We start from the raw sequence: 25,054 nt of genomic DNA, 5'->3' as shown, positions 1-25,054 counted from the left end.
CTTGCTCGAAGCCATCGGTGCTTGATACCCTTTTTGCTCGTTTGGCGTGTGTGGCCATCGCCTCGTGAAGAGTAAAGTACCCTGCAGCCATCATAGAAAGAAAGAAGACACGACGTGATCGATTGGGCACCGCACAAGGCACGGTCTTTGGACAACGCAATACCATCTCATAACAAGAGAACCCTGGCGTGTAGACGTCAATGCGTAACATCGTCCTCACGCACTAGCCCGCACAAAGCGCTGGTCGCGTTCCGCATGTCCCTCATGGAAAGCTCGGAGAGCCTGCGTCCATCTTCATCGACTTGCCCGAGGTTCTCGGGTGTGCCCGACACATTAACGCCGGCATCGAGCAGCTGCTGGCGATAGCCCGAGTAAACCTTGCCAAACGCTGTCGACATGCTCAGCTTCTGTTTTGCGTCGCTCGTTTCCAGCTTGTGCCTTGTCACCTTTCCGGGCATCTTCGTCGATGCACTCACGTCTCGGAAGGTTGTGACGGCATCTCGCATGCGCTCGAGCATGCGCCAAACCTCCCTCGTGTGAGACGCCCTGGTCACAAATGGTTCGTAGAATTTCTGTACAACGCGCGCAAGGTCCAACTTCAGAGCGATGCCCTCGAGTCTCTGGGCGTGTGCCTTCACCGCTGCAGCAAACATTAGATCCTCATCTCCTTGCACCTCGAAAACGCTGCATGGAAAAACAAGGACCGCTGGCTCGATGTCGATGGCGAGGTGTTCGAATTCTTTGCGTGGCGTGGCGCGGCAGACTGTCCATGACGAAGGATCGAAGGGCGGTAAGACGTCGTTGCCCAGCTGGTCCATCCAAGCGTTGCGGTCACATGCAACCGTGCCAAGGTCAAACGCGTGCTTTGCCACGACAGGCGCGCCTGCCTGCTCGCGGTAGTAACATCCGACCGCAACCGTCATATCCGTTACCCGGTCAAAATTGAACTCAAAGGGCGCGAAAATGACAACGAGAGCACGCAGCGTTGGGTAGCGCTCGAATAGCGTGTGTCCTTGATGGCGGCTTGCGGCCACTTTGCGATTGCCCATCTCAAGCTCGACGATGATCAAAGGCAGGACATCGCCGTCGGCGCTTCTGGCTCTCACGGCGACGTCTGGCGCATCGCCAAAATGGCTGATTTGGCCGTCACCAAGTGTGGATAGGCGGTCTACGCCGATGAGGCTGTTGTGCGCATCAATGCAATTTCCCAGTTGCCGGTTAGCTTCCGATGCTCCGGTGCCGTGGGGATTTGAAGCGGAACAGGTGATGAAGAGCTTGCGCGCGTCGTCGTCGAAGAAGAATTTGGCGCCGTGAGCGGCCGGCTGCGTCAGGTCCGGGCAGCGGTCGACGTTGTAGGCCACCAGCAGCCCCTCGCCGTGGACGCCGTAGTCATGGGCGTGCTGCACCGCGTTCCGCAAGAAGTCGGGCGCCACGCCGTCTCTCGAGGCGTCCATAGCCTCAAACTGTTCACAGCCATCTAAGTCTGCTGCGGTACAACAGGCACCAAAAAGTGCGATGAGAAACCACTTGTAGCAAAACGCAAGAACAACACGACGGGACAAACCTTGGTCGTTTTTCTCCAAAGCTTCTTCTTTCGCGTCCCGCTCGTCCTGCTTTTCCTTGTTCTGTGCTTCCTGTTTTGCCTCCACACCCGCGCCGCTTAAGCCCGTCAGATCTGTGGCCCGAACGATGACCTCGCGTGGGTTGAAACGCGTGGGTTGGAAAAATTCACGACTCTCCGTATGCCTCCATCCAAACCATACCTTGCTTGACGACGGCAGCATCCTGGCTTGCAGTGCCGCCACGGCGGCCGCCGTTGAGGCAGTGCCTGGGTTCAACGTTTGTGAGATGTATCGCCGAGCGCGTGCTTAAGCCCGAGCAAGGCCCAACCATACCGTACCCTGCTTTCGCGCCCTGTGAGCGCGCTTGGGTTTCGGGGCACCGTCATCCTGCTTCTCCTCCTTCGCTGCGGCTACATCGGTGAAAACGTGAGTGCTCCGCAGTGAAACCACGCTGGTCAGGGAGCATAAGAATACGTGTTGCTTGACTGAAAACATTGCAGCGGAGACAATTCATCTTAGCATCGTACCCTCCTCCATGCTGCTGTTGGCGACGGACTGTTTCGCCTTCCTCACTGGGGCACGGTGCGTCGGCGATAGAAAAATAGCACTTTCAAGCGTGAGCGTCCAGTAAGAAGAAAACCTCAGAGCTATGGATTAGACATCCCCGTAAACTTGAGTAGTAATAATATTTTTCTTCCTAGTAACTTGTTCTTCTGACGAATGGAGTTAGCAGCACGACCATGAGCGTTGGGTGAGCGGAGCCTCCAAAAACACCGAATTCGATAGGGTACTCCTGTGACGCACCACGACACTGCCACCACGACTGCCATAAAAGTCCAACATGATCATTTCGTTCACGTTCTCGAGTTACAGCTTGATCTATGATGAGTCAGAGACAACTACCCCTTACAGCTCGCATGCATAAAACAACCATAACTTGTCTCGGACAGCAAGCACAACTTTTACATCGGATAGAAAAACGGATTGTCAGACGGCAAGACTCGACCGTTATGTCACGGGAAAAGACTCGAGAAACAGCGGTTTGCCCAAACAACTGCAAACGACGTTTGAAGAGCTCGGTTCTGTGCATCCGCAGAAGTTAAAGTCAGAAATCATGCATGCTGTGCATTAACCGTGTTCTTAAACCCAAAAAAAGCGTGTTTCCGAAGTCTATTGATATAAGTGTTAACAACTCGACCACCGGTGAGCGGAACGACGCGACAATGAAGGAGAGTCGGCCGGGCAGCCTCTACCAGAGACGGCAGCCCAGAAACACACGCATATATAGCAGTGACGGCTTGAATCCTGTACCCATGGCACAGACCCCGACTTGACCCGTGAGTTGAGATAAGTGAAAGGCCATGCCAGTACCATGCTCATGCTCGTTGCATAAAAGCGAGAGAGGCACTGACAATCCAAGCACGGCAAACAAACTGCTACAAAGTGGCTACGGGAAGATGCGAGGCGCTAAACCAAGCTTGCCCATGCCGCCCATCAGCATCCAACCCGCTCACAATTAAAACAACAACAGAAATAGACATGGCGTCATCACCTAAGCACGAACAAGACGAGCAGGGATAACCCGTGCACGTCAAGCCGTTGCCCCGCTGCATGCAGCAACTGCCCTACCCTTGCTAGACCATGGTTTCCAATCTCTCTCTCTCCCCTTCCAGATGGATGTGCGCATGGGAGAAAAGAAAACAGAAGAAAAAGACAAAAGAAAAAAAGACTCATAGAGATGGCAGCAACAACGCCAACACCAGGCAAGGCCTGGCTTCAGTGATGTTGGCAGATGCAAACACTCACTACTGACACGAGGTGGCCAATCTCGAAACTTGACAAGCTGCTTTTTCTTTTTCAAAACAGGAGGGCGTTGGCCGACTGGTTCTGGCCAAAGCCGGCGGTGACACTGCTCTTTTGGGCCTTGCGCAGGGATGCCACCCAGGCTTGCGCCTCCGAAGCCTCGCGCGCCTTGACAAAGAGCGACTTTTTCTTCATGACCAAGGTGAAGCTGTCTTCCTGGCCAGGATGCTCCTCAACAGAGGTGATGTCGGCGATCGGGATGGTCGCAATCGGGTCGGCCCGCACAGACGCTGCGTACGTCAACGTGCCCTCGGAGAGGTTGAACCAGCGCTCCTTGTTGCCACCCTTGCGCGACAGCGTCTTCTTGGGTTCAATGGTCACTAGCCAACCACTACGCTCTGCCCGAATGTCCTCCTCGTGCCCCACGGTTGTCGCCTCCGCCGATGATTCAGAGTTGTCGGTGGCTGGCGCAGCAGCGTCAGACGACACGGGCGCAGGAGCCGAAGCGTCTTCGCCAAAGCCCGTTGCCTCCTCACCAAAGCCCGTTGCCTCCTCGCCAAAGCCCGTTGCCTCTTCACCGCCGAAACCAAACTCCTCAGCCATCTGCGGGCATCGATGCCGTCCACCAGTACCGTGTGAGATCCCCGACCAGCAATCCACTTTTGCAGTCCGCCCCGGCCAGAGTCAACCACACAGCATCACGAATGGACCCTGTTCAAGCAAGCCATACACCACCACACGCATCCATCTCTACATGATGGCGCCGCCCTTGCCCACCCCTGCGCTGCCAAACGTCAACCGTACCTTTCAACGTGTTGTTGATGTACGCTTCACACTGTGAAAAAGAAAAAAAAAAAAAAAACACACACACACACACACAGAAATAAAATGAGAGAGAGAGCATAAAGGAAGAAAGGAAAATCGCAAATGCATCCAACAGCTCGTGCGGTGCACTCGTCCTTCAACCTGTATTGGGTGTTGTTTGTTCTCGTTTGATGAAAGCCGAAGGCCCATGGGCTGGCTATGGCGTTCAATCGACCAAGAACCAGTGGTGAACCGGAGGCAGGCCCCTGAATGTGGGCGCTCTTGTTCGGCTGCCGTTGATGCTCGATCAAACTCACAACTTGCTTCTTTTCCAGATCAGCTGTTGTTTTGGTATGGTCACAACATCTGTTCTTGATACCTCAGAGGAATAAGAGCGAATAGCAGTGAAGCAGATTTTTGGGTTCAAATTTATTGAGGAAAACCAAGCGCTATCACTCAAAAAGCATAAAAGGATCCAGTTTCGATTTGGAGCCGTTGGATGGGTTGGAAGCTACCAAGCCCGAACGCCTCTCGGCAGAACAACATGGGAGAAAGAAAAGTTTGATCGGGAGAGGAGCCTCCTGACGCTCCATTCATGCTCATTATAGAGGATTTCTTTTCGCTACGGCGCACAAGGCGAAAAACCAGCATCGCAGAGCTGGGTGGAACATTTGTCCCAAGATCCAGGCTTGTTGACATGTGATAAAAACAAAAAAGCACACTCACAGACACAACACGACCACGAGTCGCAGAGGCCCGGCAGCTTGGAGGCAAAGAATCAAGCCATGATAGACAGAGAACGAGAAAAAAAAAATGGACGAGAGTGCAGGAAGAAAGTGGGAAAAAGAACCTGGGAGAACACAAAAGTAGGGGGGAACAAACGCAAACGTCTCCAAAGAAGACGCCCGTGTAGGAACTGCACGTCCACAAAGGGAAAAGAGGAAGGGACGGAGCAGGAATCTGGAAAAGGTCGGCACCTGTGGGATGTGGGCCCACCGTCAAGATGAAAAAAAGGCGTCCGCCTAGGCGGAGTTTAGTGCGGGACATCCAGCAAGTCATCGTGCTGGCTGGGCTTGCGGAAGCGGCGCAGCCAGTTGAGGGCCACGCGTTCCATGGTGGTGCCCTCAATGCCAAAATCCTCCAAAGTGATGACATTCTTGCTCAGCTTGTCCGAAGTCGACAGCTGTGGTAGCGCATGCATGCCACACAAAAAATGAATCGGGCGCCCAACTCGCCGACACTGCAGAGAACCACACATAAATAGCCAGTCGATAGCGGATGCACATACCCGGAGAACATCCTGCTCGCTGATAATGGGATCCAGGGGCAGGCGATCAAAGGCGCGGCCCACGGCCCTGAAAGAAAATAAAACCACAATGAAAACCGCAATAAAAACCGCAAGACAACAAGGAAGCAAAAAGTATGTTGTGAGAACGCGCAAGCCAAGGGTAAGAGACGAGGCAGGCATGATTGATGATAAACGCCACGAGAGACATACCGGCCGACAGCCACGGGAACGTTGGTTGGGTTGTTGGGAAGACGAATAGTCTGGTTGACAAACGTGACTAGCTCCTTCACAGTGTACTCACGGGGACTAACGCGCAGGTCGATCATACCAAGATTGAAATCAGTGCTGCGTGACAGCTTGACGGAAGACCCAGGAAAATGGACAAAAAAAAAAGCATACCCGAAGAATTCCAAAGTTTGGCCCTTGATGTACTTGGCGTTGGAGGCCGCGGCAATGATACCATCAGCCACATCCAGCGACTAAGCCGAGCAACAGAAAACGGAAGCGCCGAGAGGGTAAGGCAAGGCCAGTGGCTAAAGTTGGGTGCTTGCGAAACCAACACAAAGCCAGGAATGGCCTTCCAAAAAGACGTACAAACACAGGGCGCTTGGTGGCCTTGCCACCGTCGAACAAGGGCTGACCAGTCAAAGGGAATGATCGCCACTCTACGGAAAAATCCAGCACAATGCCGAGTCAAAATTCAAGATGGTCAAGAAGCGGATATGCGACAAAAGACAGAAGCAGTGACAGTGGCAGAACCGACCAGCAAAGCGGTTCAGGAAGCGGTCCTCGAAGCCAATAACATCGGAAGGACGGACAATGATGGCATCGGGGAATGCTGAACGCACGGCTTCTTCGCCCAGAGCCTGCCAAAGGCGATACAATGAGTCAGTGATTCTTCAAGTTGTAGGACGGGGGAAGAACATGCACGTACCTTGGTTTTGTAAAAGTCGCATTCAGAGTCGGCGTCGGCATTCATGGAAGACACATGGATGAGGGTTTCGACACCCGACGCAGCAGCCGCCTCGCCAATTATCCTGGCACCTTCAACGTGAACATCGCTGAGAGCAAAATGGCTGCAAAAAAAAAAAAAAAAAGTGGCACAGAGGTACATTGAGTCAATATTTTCAACCCCGAGACATTGAGTCAATAGTTTCAACCCCGAGACGGCAAGTCATCCAAGCTCTGAAAATAGAGAATAAGTGGCAGAAGAAACGCCACGGGCCAGAGCCTCCAGGTACCTACCGCGAGTCGCAGCTCTGGCCAATCAAGTTGATGACAACGTCCGAGTACTTCATGGCTTTCTCGACCGAGGCGCGATCCAGAAGTTGAAACGGCTAGACGTAGAACAAGCAGAGAAAAGAACGGCAGGACCAACACGGTCACAATGAGAATCGAGGTATGACACACGCCGCGAGCGGAGCGCACAACTGACCAAAAAGTGCGTTTGGCCTAGGTCACCAGTCACGCGCAGGTGGCGCCAGTCGTGCTCATCGCCGCGATAGGGCAGCACCACCTGTGAACCCGTACCACCTGCAAGAACAAAACCAGCCAAACTGACCCTGAGCCAAAACATAATGTTGCTCAAGCAAAGCGCCCCTCTCAGCCTTCACCTGCCCGCAACAAGGCCATCCTGGCTGCACTCTTGTCCGGTCTACATACCGAGGCGATTGACGACATAGCGGCCCAAGAAGCCGGTGCTGCCTGCAACAAGACGCACGAGTGGGCGGGCAAGCGGAGGGAGTGGTAGAGATGAGCAGAGGTCAGGGCGCCGAGCCAGCCCGCAGCTGAACATGAGAGTTGATAGGCCAACACACCGAAAACGGTGGCGACAATGCCGCTCACAGAGGAGCGACCACCAGGGCCAGTTGCAGCCACCGAGGAGCGCTACAGGCAATGTAAAATACAGCATGAGCGGATGAGCTGTCCGGTCGCGAGCGCTGCCGGAACACATGGGTCTTGGCTCCTCTGCCCTCGCTTTCAGCACATCACCATGACTCCAGAAAAACACGCCTCTCTCTCCTCAATCCCACCCAAACTTCAACGGGTGGGAAAGAGCCCCATCCCAACATGTCCAACGCGTTCAACACGTCCAGTACCGCCGGCCGGCTGCCATATCCGACAGCCTCAGACTCACAATCGCATGCAGCGCCGCGGCGTTTGACATCTTGGCAAGTTGTTGGTGAATAACTTGCACACGAGGAATCACCGTGTTGTATCCCCCACCAGTGAATTTCCCTCAAAACAGCTGTTGTGCCGTTGTTATGTGTTGTTGTGAGGCTTCTGAAGTCTTTAATTTTAAAGGTGTAGTTTAAAGACTATGAGCATCTGTGAAAAGTGTGATCAAAGTCACGCTATCGCTTAGAGACCAAAAATCTCTCTCTCTCTCTCTCTCTCGAAATCTCTCTCTCTCGCGCGCGCGCGCACTCCGGCGGGACACTGGAGTGTTCTCAGTTGAAGGCTGCGGTCTGTGGAGCCGCCAAGCTCAACTCGTGTGTGGATCGATAGGCCTCGGCTTCGTCGTCAGCTTCTCCGTCAGCTTCTCCGCCGGCTTCTCCGTCAGTTTCACCATCACCATCGACTGTAGCTAGCGTATCACGCGCGCGCCTGCGCGCCCGCCTCGCCCCGTGGACTGCCGGGAATGGATCGCGATGGCCCTTATCGGGTAAGCCAAGATCCCTTTCCAAGCGTTTCCGACCCGATGCACCACTTCAAAGCTCAGGCCGCATAACCCCTGTCCTTAGCGTCGGCTGGACGATAGCCAGTTTTCCAACGAGGTGTCCAAGTTTGTTCAACAGGCCCTGGCCCGCACGAGGCAGTCTTCCTCGACCTCTGCGCAACATGGCCTCGCCCGTAGTACGGGCCGCTCTGCCCAACGTCGCCCTGGTACAAACCCTTCTTTTACCTGATTGACTCCGGGATCCCTCCCCTGCTCAATGCCTCAGCGTTGCCGCACTCTCATGTTTCCATCGGACTTGTTCAGATCCTGCTTTGAGCTTGGACCCCATTAGTGCCACACCCGCCCCCTCGCAACGGTATTGTGCGCTGCGCCCGTATCACGTCCCTTACCAAATCCACTCCAACGGTCTGTTAGCTTGACAGCACCCTGCCCACCGCACATCTTCCGCCAGGATTCGCTCAGCGCCCATGAACCGGGTTCAAAGTGCCCATCTTGTGAGCCCATCTAGCCCTGCCACCTTCTCGCTCAACTCGGTCCTCGAAGCCGGCAACCCGCCGCTTTCTCGGCCAGAGCGACCCCGACCCGGCGATCATGGATACCTGTACAAACCCGATCTTCTCGCCGCACCCGCCACGCCCCGCCAGGTCGCCATCTCCCCCTGCCGTCTGCTTCGTCCCTTGCCTGCCCCGCCCCACCGTATTCTGCTCACCACTGTCAATTGGCCCATTTCTGGTTGCATCAGGGTGAGCGACGAGCTGGATCTGCGCGCCACTCCCGGGCTGCATCTGCGCGCCCCGATAGCCAAGCTTCGCGTCGCATCGCCTCAGCTAGCATCAATCGAGATGGCTCGGCCACCACGCATGGGCGCAGCCACCATCATGGCAGCGAGGCGCTTGCACAGGCACCATCGCCGTTCTCATCCTCACATAACCGGGCCCGGAGTGCCAAGTCTACCAATGGGCACTTTGAGGACGTGACGAGCCCGGAGGAGCGCCACCGCGCCGAGCGACTGTCCTCTGTCATCACAATCCATGTGATTGATAGCAGTCACCGTCGCCGTCGTGACTTTTTCTGCTCCTATCGGCCCCTCGTGAAGAAAATGGGCTTTTTTCGCAATTACCTTCACAGCCAAGACGACGCGTGCGTACTATGCCATGTGCATGGCCTGACATGCACAACACCTGCATCGTCTCTTTCCTTTTCTGATTTGCACCGCAACGTTCTCTGTTTTTTTTTCACCGCTTTAGGCGATCGGTGGACATCTCTGTTCACTGCGATCTCACAATCTTTGAGTGGCTGCTTCGCTATGTCAAGGTCTGCAGGCCCTGATTCTCATGGTCACGCGTGGGCCCGTCGCTATTTTTTTTTTTTTTTTTTGGCTTCGACTCACGCCGTTCCTGCTCCGCTCCAGGCTACCTGGCTCAAGCAGCTACACGAGACCTCAGAGAGCAAACTAGATGCAGCAGATCGTGAATTTTTGGCGGTGGAAGATGACGCAGACACAGCCCTCATGCCCCAACTTTCCGTTTACAACTCGGCGTCCATTCTCATCAGTTCTGACTATTTAAAAATGAGCAGTCTCGTCAACGAAACTCTTACGTATGATGGCTGCCTGTGCACTGTCCTTGTCAAAAGGCACGCGTTGCTCACGTGCCGGTTGACCGCACGGCTGCCCTATAGTTTTATCTATGAACACATCAACGACGTAATTGCCAGCCCTACCAGCCTCTCTGCCATTGACCCAGAACTCATCAAACAGTAAGGCACCTCCCCCCCCCTCCCCCCCCCTTCTGCTTCCTCCTCTGGCGACTGTTTCTTCTTCTTTGATTTGGGGTCCATCGTTTCTCATGCACGCAATGTCTGGTTTTCGCTCGATCGCGTTTACGCAGGCTATCCGACATGTTGACCCACGATGACCTCCAGGCTATCAAGGATCCCAAAGACAAACTGCTCAGGTTTGACTCCATTTGCATACGGTCGACCTCCTCCCAACCTACCCATTGCTTGGTCCATCTACTGCCTGGATGCTGATTCTCATTTGCATTTGCAAAATACAGCAAGCTGTGTTGGCGCAAGATTGAGCTCATGTTGCAGCCGGGACAACCGGTGACACAGCTTTTCCGATGCCGAGCCTGTCAGCGTCTACTCCTACCCTGGGCAGCCCGTGAGAGCTTGTGTGACCATTCCCGCATGCGCATGGATGCTCAAGGCCGCCTTCGCTGTCACCACGAGGTCAGTCTTGCCAGCTTGCAGCGCTCCATTTTGATTGCGATTTGCCTATGAGGCCACCTCACTTCACCTGGCCTTTATGTAGCGAGATACCGAGTGGGACCTCAACGAATACCTGGTAGAGCTGCGCATTCAAGGTTTATCCGCCAAAGATGTATATTGGAGGTGCGTCTGTCCCCAGCGCTATTGCAACATAGAGGCCCTTGACTGCAGACGAAGCTTGTTTCGTGCACGAGGGTTCTTATGCCATCCTCAACCTCCTCAAACGAATCCTCCCCGTCTTACCGTCATGATAGACTACGGTGTCTCTCGCGAGCTTACCACTGTCGCTTGTGTCACATGAACTTCCTGCCTGCTGAGGTAAGAGGATTCACCTGCTGGATATCAACCGTGGCCAGCGCGCCGCGCGCCTTGACTTGTACAATCCTCATCCGCACACACGCACACCCCACAACTTCTTCTTATGTCTTTTGGGTGCAGGTGGACACGTGCCTCTATCATTCGGAGCCGGCTCGCTTTGAGCCCGCCCCTGCGCTTCCCGCTAGTGCTGTTGCAATTTCCCCAGAGTCACTGGGGGCGCATGCTCAGGGCGTTTTCCCTTGTTGTGGAGCAACTGTGTTGCGGTATGTCAGTTGATGTCGACTTGCTCGCGCCTGTGTTACAACTGCCACAGGACTTTCAGCTCCAATTTTGGCCTGTCAAGCCGACGCGTCATGCCCTGTCCTCGACTGCCCTACTCTTCAACTAGGTTTGACGCATCATTGGTGCACAATGGCTGTGCGTTTCGAGCGCACGAGGCCGATTTGGAGGCCACGCAAGCGCTCAACCCACACCTGAGCGAAGAATCGCCCTCGGAGTTGATGTCCTGGCTTCAGGATGCTCGCGCTTACCTGTCTACCTTGACCACGCGTAATCGCTCTTTAAAGCCGCATCTTGATGATGAGTGCGTGCGCATACGTGCTGAGATGGCCCCAATGCCGTGTTTCAATCTGGAAGGGCCAAATCTGATCTTTTGAACTCAACTCAACCCACCTATACTCTGTGCGCGCATAGGCTACACATGGTCAACGTGTTTGGTATTGAAGAGTCACACATGGGTGTCGGTTCAACCGCCGCTGTGGCAGTGAGTCTGAATTTGCTCGATCATCAGCAATCGCTTCTATTCCGCCGGTCCTTTTGTCGCCCATCGTCTTGCCTCCTTACGGTGCCCTTTGCTGACTGATTTCTCCCATGCGACCTGCCACTTAGCTGGAGGAGTTTCAAGAGGAAGACGAAGATTCAGAAGAAACACCTGTAGCGCCCCGCGTTGTCGTGCGTTCAAGTAACACCGCCGCACAAACTGCAGATGTGGCCCATGCTCGCTTGGGTGACCTTGCGCGTGAAGTTGGTCAACTTATTTCACTTTTGGGACGTACGTGAAGCCTGCGTTGTGAGGGGCGCAGTACCATATCGTTGTGGGGTCTTGTTGCATGAATGACTTGCCTCACTGCCTCCCGTAACCTTACCCATGCACGTAGGACGCATGGCGGGCTTGGAACGTGCCGTGTCTTGCTTCGGGGCCGACGAGAGTTCCAAGCTCAATATTCAGTTGCTCAGGTATGCCAGTTTGGGTGCTTTGCGTGTGTTGAACAAGCTTGTGGGCGTGTTGTGACTGGGGATTGGATGCCCATTCTGCCGTTCGCTTTGCACCGCAGGCACCAAGATCGCGGTGACATGACTGCGTTACGGGCTCAGCTTCGTGCTGCACGACGGCCCCAAACCCTCACGCCAGCGCCACCGCGACGAACTGGCAACTTTATCGATCCGAATGACAAGAGCACCAAGGTTTTTGCAAGAATGCTGCAACGCATTCAGCGGATTGAGCGCGAAGCAGCCACCCCAACGGCCGCCCATCCCCAGCGTGCCTTTTCAACTGCCGGTCGTCAAAACGCCCTTAAGCGCTTCAAACTCTAGTCGTGTTGCTTGTTCGCCACACCTCATCATAGAATAATCGATCCCCTATGCATGGAAACTTGAAAATTTTGTTGTGTGGTGAAGAACTCAAGAAACTGTTTTTTATTGATTTTTGGTAATTTTTTCTTTGGCTTTCTCGGCGGGGCAAAGCGAGAGGATGGCGGTGGCGGTGGTGGTGGTGTCGCTGCTGTTGATGATCAACTCGGTCCGGGGCACAGTTGGTACGAATACATCTGTGGCTGATGTGCCCATCTCCATTTCGTCAGGAGGCGCCCTGCGGCTGGGTGAGGCCTCGGGGCCGGCCGTGTACTTAGCCGGTGTGGATGTTGGTCATCAGCTGCTGGCACTCAATAGCACGCTGCGAGCGCAGGTGGAGCGTCTGGAAGAGCTTCGGGCCGAAAAGGAGGTGTTGCGCCTGCGCTTGCTGCGCAACGGCCTTCTCCCGACACCTGGGCGAGTCACCATCCCTCTGAATATGCAGCTGATGCGAGGTCTTGCCTTGGACACCCAGGGGTTGATTGTTGCTAGCACCCCTGTCGCCCATGGGTATAACAGCCTCACGGCGCTTCTCTACCCGTACCCAGCCAGTACAGACTGGTCCAATTCAGAGCCTCAAAAGTTGCTCGAGCAGCCGGAGTGTGATGTTGAGAGTGCCGTCGTAGCAGAGCAAGCTTTGGTGTTCCAATGTTACGGCCTTCATCGTTCAGATGGGGATGCGCCGCAGGCTCGCCTCTCTTATGTGACCCGCGCAAGCTCAAAAGATCCATGGCATCCAGAGGTCAACACAATTGTCCTCCCAATTTTCAACCCGTCCATCATGGGCATTGCGCTTGCCGGAAACACACTTGCGGTTGTGGCCAAGGATGGTTACACTCTCTCTATGCCAAGCTTGCACGTGTACGAGCAAAACACAACGACCCTGAGGTTCGAGAGCCAGCCGATAATTACACTTTACCACCTTTCAGCGATGGATGCCTTTAAGCTGACACTATCAGGGCAGCACGTGTTTCTGGTCATGAGCTCGAGCTACGCCATCACACTTGCCGTCTTTGACCGCAGCACGAACTCGATCATATTCGAGCAAACACTCTTGGAAGAGCAAAGTGACATGACCCTTGCAAGCGTTTCAATGGTAGGAGACCTTGTCGTGCTAGCTGCAACGCAACATTCAACGAACCCCTCGCGTCCCGAGCTCTACATGCTAGCGCGCGTTGATGGTACTGGGCCATTTCAACACCTTGCCACCGTTCCCCTGGCCTCCAGAGGCGAGCTCCTTTTCGCAACACTTTGGGATAACCGACTGGCCGTGTCTCTTCGCGACACTCTTGGAAGCACTTCGGGTGAACTCCTACTTGTTTATGAGTTCTAGCATCCGCCCCGTTTCCATTTGCCCGCTTTTGCCCCGCTTGTGGCGCTTTGGGGCACGAAGGGCACATAAACCGTGCGACAATTGAAAAATGAACATGTAAAGAAGAATAATCTGAATGTCAATTTGGCTGCAAACGTCAGGTCAAGAGACTGGAATAGTAAGGAGGGGCAGTTGCAAAAGGCTATTGGAGCAGATAAACGTGACCGGGTGTCATTGCGTCTTTGAGAAACCCGACGGCCAGGGTCGTGCCGGACGCTGCTAGGCCGCGAGTCATCGAGCTAGTGGTCGTGTTGAAGGGGAGTGGTATCTGGTTGATAATGAGATAGGGTCCCCCCACAACAGTCGGAGCGTACAAGGTGATGCGCTGATCCTCGCCGTCTTCATTTTGGCGAATGGCGGCCAAGGTCGTGCCAAGCCAGGCCATCTCACGGACCCTCGTGCCCATCATCTCCTGGCCTGGCAAGGGAACAAACGTGGTGGGATTGAAAAGGAGTATGCGATCTATGCAGAGCGAAGCGATGCGATCCTTGGCCACGGCGATGCGGCGGCCGAAAAACTCGCAATTATTGGGAGAAGGATTGCCGGTCACGTTCGGCTGAGGCGATGCTCCCAGAGGATCTGTGTAGGTGTAGATGGCACCGATGGAATTCCAAGTGGGATCACCCACGTAGAGGGCTGCGCCGAGAAACGCAATGCCCGTGCCGAAAGTGGATGATGCACCGTGGCCCAGGGTGGTACGTAGCGCAAAGAAGCTTCCGAGCTCATCGCGGCGATACACGAGGACAACGCCGCGCCCAGCACCGCCTGCGTCGACTGCCGCCACGGCCAGCACGCCATTACTCAAAGCCAGGCTGCGGGCATAATTGCCGAGATTTGGCGTGGCTATTAAAGTCTGCAGATGGGTCATAGCCGACCACTCATCATTAGCAGGTCGAAGAAAAATGTCAACAGAGTCGTTGCGTGTACCGATGACCAGCTCGCGTTTGTCGAGGGCCAGACGTCGGGCAAACCCCAGCGTTTCCGTCGCATTGGGAAGAGGACCCACATCGGCAGTGACGCGAAACAAGGCAGCATCAATAAGACGCGCTTGCCCTGCGGCAGTTGCAGTCTGGACCTCGGTCAACAAGCTGCTAGCCGTATTGGCGAGCGTCTTGAGCTCGTTCAGCGTACCCAGCACGTCCACGTCGTTCACCTGAACCTGATTCAGCGCCGTATCCAGCTCTGGATCCCCCAAGTTGAGCGCGCCATCATGACCCACGTATATACGCCCCTGCCGCGCCGTTGCCCCATGGCACACCACACACCCCGCAACCACCAAAAGCGCCACCACCGCCGCCACCGCCCCGCCCCGTCCCATCTCTGCAAGCCTCGAAACTTGGGAGACGGCCCAACTTGAAGCTTTTTTTTTTCTTTTTTTTTTGCAGCCAAGAGGACAGTCAAATGCAGAAATCAAGTCCGCTACACTGTCATGAAGCGTCGAAATTTTATGATTTCGTGACGGGCAACATGCCAGATCGAGCTCTCTCTCTCTCTAAATCTCTAAATCTCCAATTCTCTCTGAATCTCTCTCGAAATCTCTTTCTCTACATCTAAATCTCTCTCTCTCTAAATCCTCTCTCTAAATCTCTCTCTAAATCTCTCTCTAAATCTCTAAATCTCTAAAACTCTCTGTCTCTCTCTTCATCTCTCTCTCTCCCTCTCTCTCTCTCTCTCTCTCTCTCTCTCTCTTTCAATTCAACTCTCTCTCTCTCTCTCTCTCTCTCTCTCTCTCTCTCTCTCTCTCTCTCTCTCTCTCTCTCTCTAAAAAGCATCCAGCATCGCATCAATCAGCTTTCACGGCTGCGACGCGTTGACAGGGGTCTGGAGGTTGGTGCTGAGCCTCAAGATGGCCCAGGTTGGGCGCCAGTTGGCGGGGTTGGCGTGTGGGTTTGTGCTGCTGCTGATGTGGAGCAGCAGTTTGTTTGGGGCACCGGGGGCTGCCGAGCCCGCAGGGCGGATGTACTTGGACGAGTTGGGCCAACTGCACATTGGCGACGAAGCCGGCCAGGGTGACATCAACGTTCTCGGAGTCGAGGTGCGGCACACCCTGGCTGAACTGAATCGGCTGGTGCAGGCCCAGGCTGAGGAGCTGGAGCAGCTCGAGGCTGATCGCCGAGCCATGCGTACTACCCTGCTGCTCAATGGGGCAATGGCCGAACCCCTAACGCTGGAACTGCCCCAGCCCCAAGATGGAGCTCAATTTGGCTATGCAGTCGGGATTGCCGGTGACCGGGTGGCCATGGGCCTACCCGGATACAATGGTGGGCAGGGAAGTGTTTACGTCCATCGTCGGCCTCGAGGCCAGCCGTGGGTTGCGGCCATCCGTGACGCAACCCTGGAGGGCGACGCGCCTGGAGCCAACTTTGGGAAGGCCCTGGCTCTCGATGGTACCACCCTGGCTGTTTCACAGTTTTTCGCTACCAATGCAACATCTGTGCGCATCTTTGACGAGGGTGCCACGGCCACACAGACCATTCTGCCTGCCCCGGCCTTGGGCGTGACCCCTTCGACTCGATTTGGTGCCAGCTTGGCCCTGAGTAACGACCTTCTCTTCATCGGAGACCCTGGCGCTCGGTTGTTCGATGTCTCGGACAACGTCGGTGCTGTGTTTGTCTACGCTCGCGCACAACCTAGTGCGGGCACCTTTGCTCTGCTACAGGCCCTGACGGGGAACGCCATGAGCTCCCAGCTTCGATTTGGATTGCAGCTCGCCGCGTACGGCCCCGAGTTGAGCGTCACCAGCGTCCTCCAGCCCGCGGCCTTTCAAGTAAACTGGTTCGCTTGCACACCGCAGGGCTGCAAACGGCGGCACCCAGCAGCCACCTTTGCATCCACCGATGATCGTGGCAACACGTACCAGGCCGCCATGGCCCTGCTGCCCGACGCCTTGCTCCTCGCCTCCCAAGGGGTAGACGCGACCGGCGAGGTTCTGATCTACCACCGTCTGTGGGACAACACCCTGGCTGCCACGCCAATCCGTATCCCCCATCCCTCGCCCGTGACCGGCAGTTTGTTTGGCTGCAGCATCGCCGTTGACGACGACGCCACGTTGATTGTGGGCGCCTACAGGCAGCCCCACGACAACATCACAGACGGCATTGCCTATCTCTTCCCGTAGTGCGCCTTGAGCCCCCGAGGTAGGGCTTCCCATTGAAGAGTTGAGAACGTAGCGCCAACGTTTTTCTTCTCGGCAAGCACCCAAGTGGGAAAAATGCATTCTCCCAATGCTCCTCACATACCCAAGCAGTATTATCGCTTATTATACTAGTTTGAATTGAATTGATCCATGCATCTAAGCCAAAGGGCTTTCCCGCGGCACCAAAGACAGAGCAACCGGCCCGAAGAGAGAACAAATCAGATTTCCAGGGGCTTTGCCAGGCAAGCGCAGTGCAAAGTGAATGAAAACAATTCTCATATCATAATAATATCATATTCCAACTCCTTAATTTGGAACGGATGATGACTTCAGAGCCCACTGCCATATCGCTTGATTGGCGCTATGTATGTTGGTGAATGTCAGCTAGGGTGAGCTCAACACCGCTCACCGCATCAGTACGCCCCGACCGAAAAGCTTTCAGTCACGATTCTTTTCCGAAAAAAAAAAAAAATTAGGACGAAATTAGACCGAAATTGAGACGAAATACTTGACTTGAAAAGCCAAATCTTATGTTGAAAACGGCTGTTCTCAACATATCGCGTCATTGGCAGTCGCTGTTTCTATTTTTAATTTTGTTTTTCTATTTTTCATTTCTTTTTTTTTCGATTTTTGTGTTCAAAAGGTAAAAACGAAAACGAGAGAGAAAGAGAGAGAGAGAGAGAGAGAGAGAGAGAGAGAGAGAGAGAGAAGCGCGCGCACGGCGAAAGCTGCTGTTGGTTGGAAACGGCAGCGCCAGTGGTGGACACGTCCAACAGCGAGATCTGATCTGATGGTAGCGTCAGGCAGGGGGGTAGGGGGCACGGGTTTAGTGTCCCACCTGCCCAAGGGTTGGGCTTTGGCTTTTTTTCCGGGGTGGTTTTTGTCGAGGATGAGTCGATAAGGTCTCGCGACTGGACTGATCGACAGGTGAATGTGTGTTCTGTGTCACTAGGGCAGCGGGTGTTAGCCGCCGCTTGTGTCGACGGCGAGGTTCATATACCCCGAAGCGTGACTACGATTGCCACTGCGTGAGTCGTCAAGCCTCAGTGGCAGTGCACCTCTTCCGACGTGGTTCATGTGAGTCGAGAGGCAGCGCTCACACCCACTGCCCCGTATCTGTCTCGAATCTGGCTAAACGTGTTCGTTTCCCGTGTGCGGTGCCGCCCATCTTGCTTTTGCACAGCCAAACCGGCAACATGTTTCGTAAAACCAAGAAGATGGTCAGTACCCCGTGACTCCAACGTATAGACGCCAGGCGGCTGCTTCTACTCTGGGCATAATGTTTTCCAAGCCTACGCTCATGTGCTGACCCCTGCTCTTGGTCAGGAGCGAAACAAGTATGACGACCAGATTCTCAAGGCCGTTCTAGAGAGTGATGCCAAAGCGCTTCGAACCTTGGTTGAGAAGAAGCGCTTTTCGTCCTTGATCGCCGCTGATAATGATGGCCGCGTACCGTACGTTGCGCCCCTCTGGCCCGCCCTTCTCTCTGCCTTTGCAACCTCCAAAGTCATTCATACCTGCCCTGTCCGTGCTTGCCGTGGCAAACATGACCTACACCTCACTTTCAGAATCTACGAGGCATGCCGTCTGGGTTTCACGGTACGCGATGGGTTGCATCCTCTTGGTGCCCTCTCCATGCCGCACTGTCCCGGCTGCTCCTTCATGCCTCACCCACCTCGCCTTTCTTGTTTGACTTGCGTGCCCTTGAACCATCGTCTTCACACATTCACATAGGAGTGTGCCGAAATCATCCTGGAGGCTGAGTCGGAAGCGCACATTCCTGATGAGGAGGGCCGTAATCCTCTTCACATGGCCTCTCTCAACGGGCACGTGGAGTGTGTCAAGCTCCTCTGCTCTAAAAGCAACATCGCCGTAGATACGCCTGATTTGCGCGGTCAAACAGCAGCCATGCACGCGGCCATTGCCGGACACACGGACGTGCTCACCTTCCTTCTCATGCGAGGTGCCGACCCCGAGGTCACGGATCATGATGGAAATACTTGCCTGCTTCTGGCCATCCGCGCCAACCAGGTTCGGACGGTCACCGTGTTGGCAGCACCCCCTCTCGCTAAACTTCGGTCAAAAGCTTGGGACTGAAGCCCATTTTTCTTGTCTCCCTCAACCTCATTCACTTTTTTCTTTTCTCTTTTGTGCGTCTGTGCTTATGCTCTGTTTTGCTTCCCGCTCCTTTGTATCAGCGCGAGACAGCCATTTGCCTGCTGAATCACTCCATTAACGTCAACGCTCAGAACCGCCAGCAAAAGTCGGCTTTGATGTTCGCTTGCGAGCTGGGCCTGCACGAGCTGGTCACCATGCTCCTGCAACGCGGCTCTCAAGTCGACCTTCGGGATACCGGAGGCCGAAGCGCCTACAGCTATGCCAAACTTAACAATCACGCGCGCTGTCTGGAACTTCTGCCCGAGGATGCCGACCAAGGCAGCGCGGACAGCAGCCGACCTGCCTCGACCACCGACCTGCAATCGTCCACCAAGTATCCTCCACCGTCCCGCGCCACCAACCCTCAGCTCAATGCGCTTCGCGAACAAGTACGCAACAGCTCCACTGTCCCACCTTGCTTGCCGGCTCTCGCGTGGCCTGGCTGGCCAGGGGTGCACTTGATAACACCGGCATGATTGCTCCATAACTTTCAGGTGGAGGAGTTGACTGAGAAGTTGAAGCAAGAGCAGGAGGCCCATGCCTCGGTGATCGCGGAGAAAGACCACTTGCAAGCCGAGGTTGGCCTTGCCCTGTTCATGCCCCATTGCATTTAATGCGCGTGTGGTTGATGACGTCTTGACGTGCACCACAAGCTGACCATGTTTCGCGCATCAACTCGCCTTGCTTGCCCGACCACTAGCTGTCCGCTTATTTCCCAGCTGCAGGCGCCGGGTCCGCGGCGGATGGCGGTTCGTCTGCTGCCACACCCTCTTGCTTTGCCATGTGTGCAAACTCGACTGACAATGATCTTCTTGGGTCGATAGACGAGGATGGTACCGATGCTGAACAGAGCACGCAGGCACTCAAGGCTCAGGTGGGTGCCTGGCAAACTGAGAGACGTGAAGGGTTGCCTCAAAGGTACAAATGTGGCTTTTGCTTTATCCGCAATGCTTACACGAGGCAATGCTCAATTTTCCATAGCTCGGGGCCATGGCCAAGGCTAAGAACGAAGCTGATGCTGAGGTGGAGCGCCTGCAGCAGCGGGTCCGCGAGTTGGAAAGCAGCCAAAAGAGCGGTGGTTTTAGCGCTCCTTTTGGGGTGCGTACCACCTTGGTGAATGCTGGTCTTTGATTTGTTCTGACTTTGCCAACGCATGTCTAATCTTGCTGTTTTTTTCTTTTTCCGTGTGGTGGTAGGATGACGACGGCGGTGGTTCTATTCCGCTTGTGGTTTTCAATCAAATCAAGGAGAGCCAGGAGCGGCGAATCCGCGAGTTGGAGGCACAAGTTCAAGGCAAGGGGGACGCCGTGCCGACCAATGGCACAATCAAGGCCGGCGATGTGCAGCTCACCGCTCTTGTTGAACTTTATCGCTCAGCGCTCGTGCAAGCCGTTCAGGTACATTCATCCTGTTTTGGCTGATCAAACAACCAGAAGGGGTGGTGCGTGTCAAAATTGTGACTTGATCGCCGGCACTTGATGACGTAGGGAAATCTGGACGAGACCATCAAGACGCAGGTGCTGCAGCTGGCTGCCTCCGAGTCACAGTCATAGTTTGAGCTTGTTTCGTTCTTTATTTGGCCAAGCTGATTCGGCTTGTGTGTTTGTGAACATCTTTGGTGTTGTGTTGTTGGACCTGGCCTTGCTCTTCATCAAGACTCTCTCTTCATGGCCATTGAAGACATAATGTTTCTTGAGCGCAAGCTTGGTTTCTTCTCGATCCCGCGGAAAAGACGACAGAGAGATGTAGAGAGACAGAGAGAGCCAGGGATTGAAGCAGACAGACAGAGAGAAAGAGAACGTAGAAGTGGAAGAAACATGATGGCACTCGAGTATCGGGCCACAAGTACGACATTGGGGCATCACACAACATCCAGACATCAAGTTATAGAAGCACCATCACATCAGGCGGCACCAGAACACACACAGTAGCCAGCATGGTCATGAATAGCCCATCGACCCATAGTAGCAACATCCGCCAAGCATCCGTCCAAAACAATTTGCAACACACAAATAAAAGCTTTTCGTGTGTGTGTGTGTGTGTGTGTGTGTGTGTGTGTGTGTGTGTGTGTGTGTGTGTTGCAATCACTCACAAGTTACAATGCAGCAACACAAGAGAGTAACAGCAGCAGCAGTAGCGGCAGCGGCAGCGATCGGGACGGTGATGGTGGTGGGTGTTGCAGGTTCAGTGGCAGCGCTGGGGGAAGTGGCTGGTGTTGGATCTGACGTGATGGCAGGGGCTGTTGGTGGGAGGATGTCCGTCGTGGATGAACAGGTGGCGACGGCTGCGCCGAGCTTTGGGCATGGCATGCTCGAGCACTTTCAGCTGGCAGACGGCTTTCTGAGTAGGTGGTGTGGTCTGTGCCCACTGGCCGTCTCGACTTGAGATCGGAATGATCGGGAATACGCTCAGAGGAGGTGCCATCGTCAGTGCGCTCACCGTGGTCTGCTGGTCACTTGCAGATCTGAACCACGGTAGTTTTGGCGCCGTTCCCAAAAGCGTCCGGGCTGCCCAGGAAGCTTATGTCACACAGGTTGGCCTCGATCATGGCGACTCGTGCGTGTTCAAATCATGGTATCAGCTCGAATCCAGTTCAAGAGCTCACTCGTTCCTTTGTTGAATGCACTTGCGCACCTTTTGCGATGCGGGGATTTGGGTAATTAGATGGAGGCCCGCCCTGATGATTGGTTTCGAGGTGCGCAGAGGTGGCAGCCGCGTGTGCCGAAGGACTGATGTGCAGTCAAGCTCATGATATGGATTTGTTTTTTTGGGGGGGGGTTCAGGCGGCTATCAAGGCATTCTAGAGGGGGTTCGCGTTCAGCTGGCCGAGTACATCAAGGCCAACCAGTCACAAGTCGTGTTTACGGAAAACGCCTCGGCCGCCATCAATGCAGTTTTGCGCAGTTTGGCACACAGCGTAAATGACACCTTTTTGGTGCTTTCGTGCGCCTATGCCATGGTGAGCAACACCTTGACTTGGCTGGCAAGTCAGAAGCGCGCCAGCGTTCTTGTTGTGGAGGTGGAATTTCCCTTGGCCAGCGAGGATGATGTGGTCACGCTGGTCGAGCAGGCCCTCATTAAGCACCGTGCCAGTCATCCCAACGCCACCGTGCGCTTGGCACTCTTCTCCCACATCGTGAGCATTCCCCCGCTGCGCTTTCCCATTGCCAAGCTGGCTGCAGCAAGCAAAGCCCATGGCGTGCAGCAGGTCATGGTGGACGGTGCTCATGCGCTCGGCCAGATCGAACTGGACATGGGCAAGCTTGCCGCAAGTGGGGTCGACTACTATGCAGGCAATGGTCACAAGTGGTTATACAGTCCCAAGGGCACGGCTTTTCTGTGGGTGCGTGAGGGACTGGAGGCAGACGTGACGCCGACCGTCGTGTCATCCGAATGGGCGGCGCACGACTACGCTCGTGACTTTTTGTATACAGGTTGGTGCCAACTCGAAAAAAAGAAAAAAGAAAAAAGAAAAAAAAAAGAGAAAAAACATCGTGGCCCAGGGTCCGGAAAGGCAGAAACGACATCTCGTCGCCCGTGTCAAGGCTGACACACTGCTCTCGATTGTCGCATGCTTAGGCACCCGCGACTACACGGCTTTCACCTCGATCAAGGCAGCCTTTGACTTTCGCTCAGCTATCGGCGGTGACGTCGCCATCCGCACTTATATGCGTCAGGTGGCGCAAGAGGCTGGCCATTACTTGAGCAAATTGTGGGGCACGCGCTTGGCCGGTCCGTTGAATCTGACCGATGCCATGGTGGCCGTGGAGCTGCCGGAGGCCATCTGGCCCTTGGCTTCGACCCTCATGACAGACATTGCTCAAGACTACAACATTCAGGTGCGCGACGGGTTTGCTATTCATCAGAGCGGGAAAAAAAACCCCCATTGGTATCAATTTCTCTCGATCTTCATCTCTTTGATCGGAATTTGCCTCGCTGTGGACATGCTCGGTGCGCGTAGATTGTGGCCTTCCAAATGCCCACGAGCTTGCCCAAGACGTCAGACCGGCCCTGGTGGATGCGGTTGTCAGCTCAGGTCTATGTCGAGCTGGATGATATGAAGCGTGTTGGCGAGATCATCCTCAATCTGGCCCAACAACGTAAAGCCATTGATCCCTGAACAGGCTTGTTTGAAAGCGCTTGCTTTTGTGCATCGGGTGTGAGTCTTGGGCTGTTGGGGCAAGCCAAGCCGAATGGACGACTGGACTTTCCTTTTCCCTCCTTGTCTTTCTCTCGTATTCCACCTCTTCCTGTCAAATGCTCTCACGCTAGGCGGGCAAGTAGCCAGACAAACAAACAGAAAAAGTGGGCAGTCAGTCAGCCAACTCGCCAATCAATCCGACACCGACCAGTTGAGCCCTAGTTGATCGGAGGACGCCCTCCCCTTAGATTTAAATTTTTATTTTCATGTTTGTGCGCATCTAAAACTTTTATTTTTTTTAAATTTTTTTCGTGTTTTTCATTTTTTTTTATGTTCTTTATGTTTTTTTGCCACTGACGATAAAGAAGAAGCGAGAGACCGACTGGCTCCGTACACACACACACAGGCACAGACACTGGCACAGGTACAGATACAGACACGGGCACGGATACAAACACGGGCACACGTGCGCCTCCGTGTGCGGGTGGGTGTGTTGGTGGCAAGAGGCGCTGATAGATTTTGGCTGGGCAGCGACAAGGACAGCTTGAAGACTTTGGCTCCGTTTGCTCTTGACGTGGGCTGCGCGCCACTACGGCTTTTCCCTCTCGGGGCACTGCCGGCATCATGGCGATGCAGCTGGCTGTTTCGTATGATGAGGACATCCTGGATAATCCCTTCATGAAGGCTTTAATGTCCAAGCACCAGGCCCTTTATGCACGCGTCATTGCAGAGTGTTGGGATGTACGTCACTGTCGCGATATCGCTGGCTTTCGGGCACAGGGGCACCGCCTCACTTGCATTGGTGATTGCAAATATGCAGGTCTTTGTGCCCAAAAATGGAAGCTGTGACGCCGCTCGGCTTAGCCGATCCGAGGTTGAAAGCCATCTCATGCGTGAAGACGACAGCCAACCCCAAGCCGACGAGGGTGTGACGCATTACACGACCATGAACCAGAGGGTGCGAAACGAGCCCGCGAGTGCATGCCATCCCATCGTTCCTTGACCCCGCATATCCACGCTCTTGATCACTCTTTTGTCATCTTGCTGTGTTGCTTGTGGAATCTTCTGAGAGCAGCAAGTGCGCGTCGCCAACGGCGTGGTGGCCACGGGTGCCGGGTTTCCAGCGCCACGCAAGGTCGGTCCACCTGCCTTGCCTCCATGTCCCTGCCAGCCACACAGCACCTCACACGGGCAAAACCTGCAGGCACGCGTTCTGTTTGATGAGCTCTTTTACAACGAGGAGGAAAAAAAGTATACCGTCGCTTGCATTGACAAGCCCCTCTGCGGTGGTGAGGGCTCGTTCTCGGCTCCAGCTTGCTTGATGTGTGTTGCAGTCCCCCTAACTCTCGGCTTGAAAACATGACTCTGCCGAGGACACAGCACTCTTCATACACGAGGAGACCACGGCGCCGCAAACCGTACAAGAATGCGAGCAGTTTCTTTATCCTGCCAATGGTAAGGCCCTCGCACGTTGTTTCCAGGTTTTGACTCCTCTACCCGCCACGATTGGGGCGAGATGAATGCTCTCATGCTCTTTTGACCTTCCTGCTGCAATTTCATGGGACCTGCGCTCGCGGCTGCTTAGTCGGAAAGAAAACCTTGACAAGGGTACAAGAGCATGTTTTACTCTTCAAACAAAATCTGACGGGGGCCCTCACGCCAGGCCCGCGGCACGTCGTGGTATGCTTGACAGACCGCTCCTTCTGACCCAGCCTGTCAGAACAAAAAAACAACTTCTTGCCATTGCTTTCTGGGCACACGACTCTTTCGCGAGTAGCGCCAGCGTCTGTTTCCTTTCTCTTCAAGCTCATCGCAACTGGGCCACTAGGATTTGACGCAAGCCCTATATGGAAAGGCGCTTCAGTACATGTTGAGCGACGGTGTACACCGTCG

General features: G+C 54.6%; 7 protein-coding genes across 7 annotated transcripts; 3 read left to right on the top strand and 4 right to left on the bottom strand.

The window, feature by feature from the left end:
• Positions 1-197: 197 nt before the first annotated feature.
• Positions 198-2,411, bottom strand: MONBRDRAFT_27702 (uncharacterized protein; the record flags this gene model as incomplete). The annotated part of the gene is made up of 5 exons (XM_001748098.1): positions 198-1,483; positions 1,565-1,828; positions 1,901-1,972; positions 2,090-2,209; positions 2,354-2,411. 5 exons carry the CDS (start codon positions 2,409-2,411, stop codon positions 198-200), a joined length of 1,800 nt encoding a protein of 599 aa, XP_001748150.1.
• Positions 2,412-3,241: 830 nt separating this feature from the next.
• MONBRDRAFT_38168 (uncharacterized protein) lies at positions 3,242-3,968 on the bottom strand (the record flags this gene model as incomplete). The annotated part of the gene is made up of 1 exon (XM_001748097.1): positions 3,242-3,968. The coding sequence occupies one exon, from the start codon at positions 3,966-3,968 to the stop codon at positions 3,420-3,422; it is 549 nt and encodes a 182-aa protein (XP_001748149.1). The 3' UTR covers positions 3,242-3,419.
• A 669-nt stretch (positions 3,969-4,637) lies between these two features.
• Positions 4,638-7,624, bottom strand: MONBRDRAFT_38167 (uncharacterized protein; the record flags this gene model as incomplete). The annotated part of the gene is made up of 11 exons (XM_001748096.1): positions 4,638-5,352; positions 5,458-5,524; positions 5,668-5,936; positions 6,052-6,122; positions 6,221-6,323; positions 6,392-6,533; positions 6,703-6,794; positions 6,893-6,990; positions 7,120-7,161; positions 7,275-7,344; positions 7,595-7,624. 11 exons carry the CDS (start codon positions 7,622-7,624, stop codon positions 5,203-5,205), a joined length of 1,134 nt encoding a protein of 377 aa, XP_001748148.1. The 3' UTR covers positions 4,638-5,202.
• Positions 7,625-8,098: 474 nt separating this feature from the next.
• On the top strand, positions 8,099-12,319 carry MONBRDRAFT_27699 (uncharacterized protein; the record flags this gene model as incomplete). Its single annotated transcript, XM_001748185.1, has 17 exons — positions 8,099-8,122; positions 8,202-8,313; positions 8,441-8,492; positions 8,589-8,781; positions 8,880-9,277; positions 9,385-9,451; positions 9,549-9,895; positions 10,027-10,092; positions 10,195-10,369; positions 10,452-10,531; positions 10,663-10,726; positions 10,847-10,989; positions 11,040-11,114; positions 11,420-11,489; positions 11,615-11,777; positions 11,884-11,962; positions 12,061-12,319. 17 exons carry the CDS (start codon positions 8,099-8,101, stop codon positions 12,317-12,319), a joined length of 2,367 nt encoding a protein of 788 aa, XP_001748237.1.
• Positions 12,320-13,793: 1,474 nt separating this feature from the next.
• On the bottom strand, positions 13,794-15,070 carry MONBRDRAFT_33556 (uncharacterized protein). Its single transcript, XM_001748095.1, has one exon. It carries the CDS (start codon positions 15,043-15,045, stop codon positions 13,870-13,872), a length of 1,176 nt encoding a protein of 391 aa, XP_001748147.1. The 5' UTR covers positions 15,046-15,070; the 3' UTR covers positions 13,794-13,869.
• A 412-nt stretch (positions 15,071-15,482) lies between these two features.
• On the top strand, positions 15,483-16,845 carry MONBRDRAFT_33555 (uncharacterized protein; the record flags this gene model as incomplete). The annotated part of the gene is made up of 1 exon (XM_001748184.1): positions 15,483-16,845. The coding sequence occupies exon 1, from the start codon at positions 15,574-15,576 to the stop codon at positions 16,843-16,845; it is 1,272 nt and encodes a 423-aa protein (XP_001748236.1). The 5' UTR covers positions 15,483-15,573.
• Positions 16,846-18,059: 1,214 nt separating this feature from the next.
• MONBRDRAFT_10380 (uncharacterized protein) lies at positions 18,060-23,140 on the top strand (the record flags this gene model as incomplete). Its single annotated transcript, XM_001748183.1, has 12 exons — positions 18,060-18,083; positions 18,190-18,317; positions 18,432-18,462; positions 18,598-18,894; positions 19,062-19,409; positions 19,515-19,598; positions 19,721-19,894; positions 20,002-20,118; positions 20,217-20,417; positions 21,842-22,454; positions 22,600-22,859; positions 22,982-23,140. The coding sequence occupies 12 exons, from the start codon at positions 18,060-18,062 to the stop codon at positions 23,138-23,140; spliced, it is 2,436 nt and encodes an 811-aa protein (XP_001748235.1).
• Positions 23,141-25,054: the final 1,914 nt, after the last annotated feature.

This window comes from Monosiga brevicollis, genomic scaffold (genome assembly GCF_000002865.3).
Source record: "Monosiga brevicollis MX1 MONBRscaffold_21 genomic scaffold, whole genome shotgun sequence".
Lineage (NCBI taxonomy): Eukaryota > Choanoflagellata > Craspedida > Salpingoecidae > Monosiga > Monosiga brevicollis.
The sequence above is the reverse complement of the archived record's forward strand: the minus strand, read 5'-3'. Positions and strand labels throughout refer to the sequence as shown.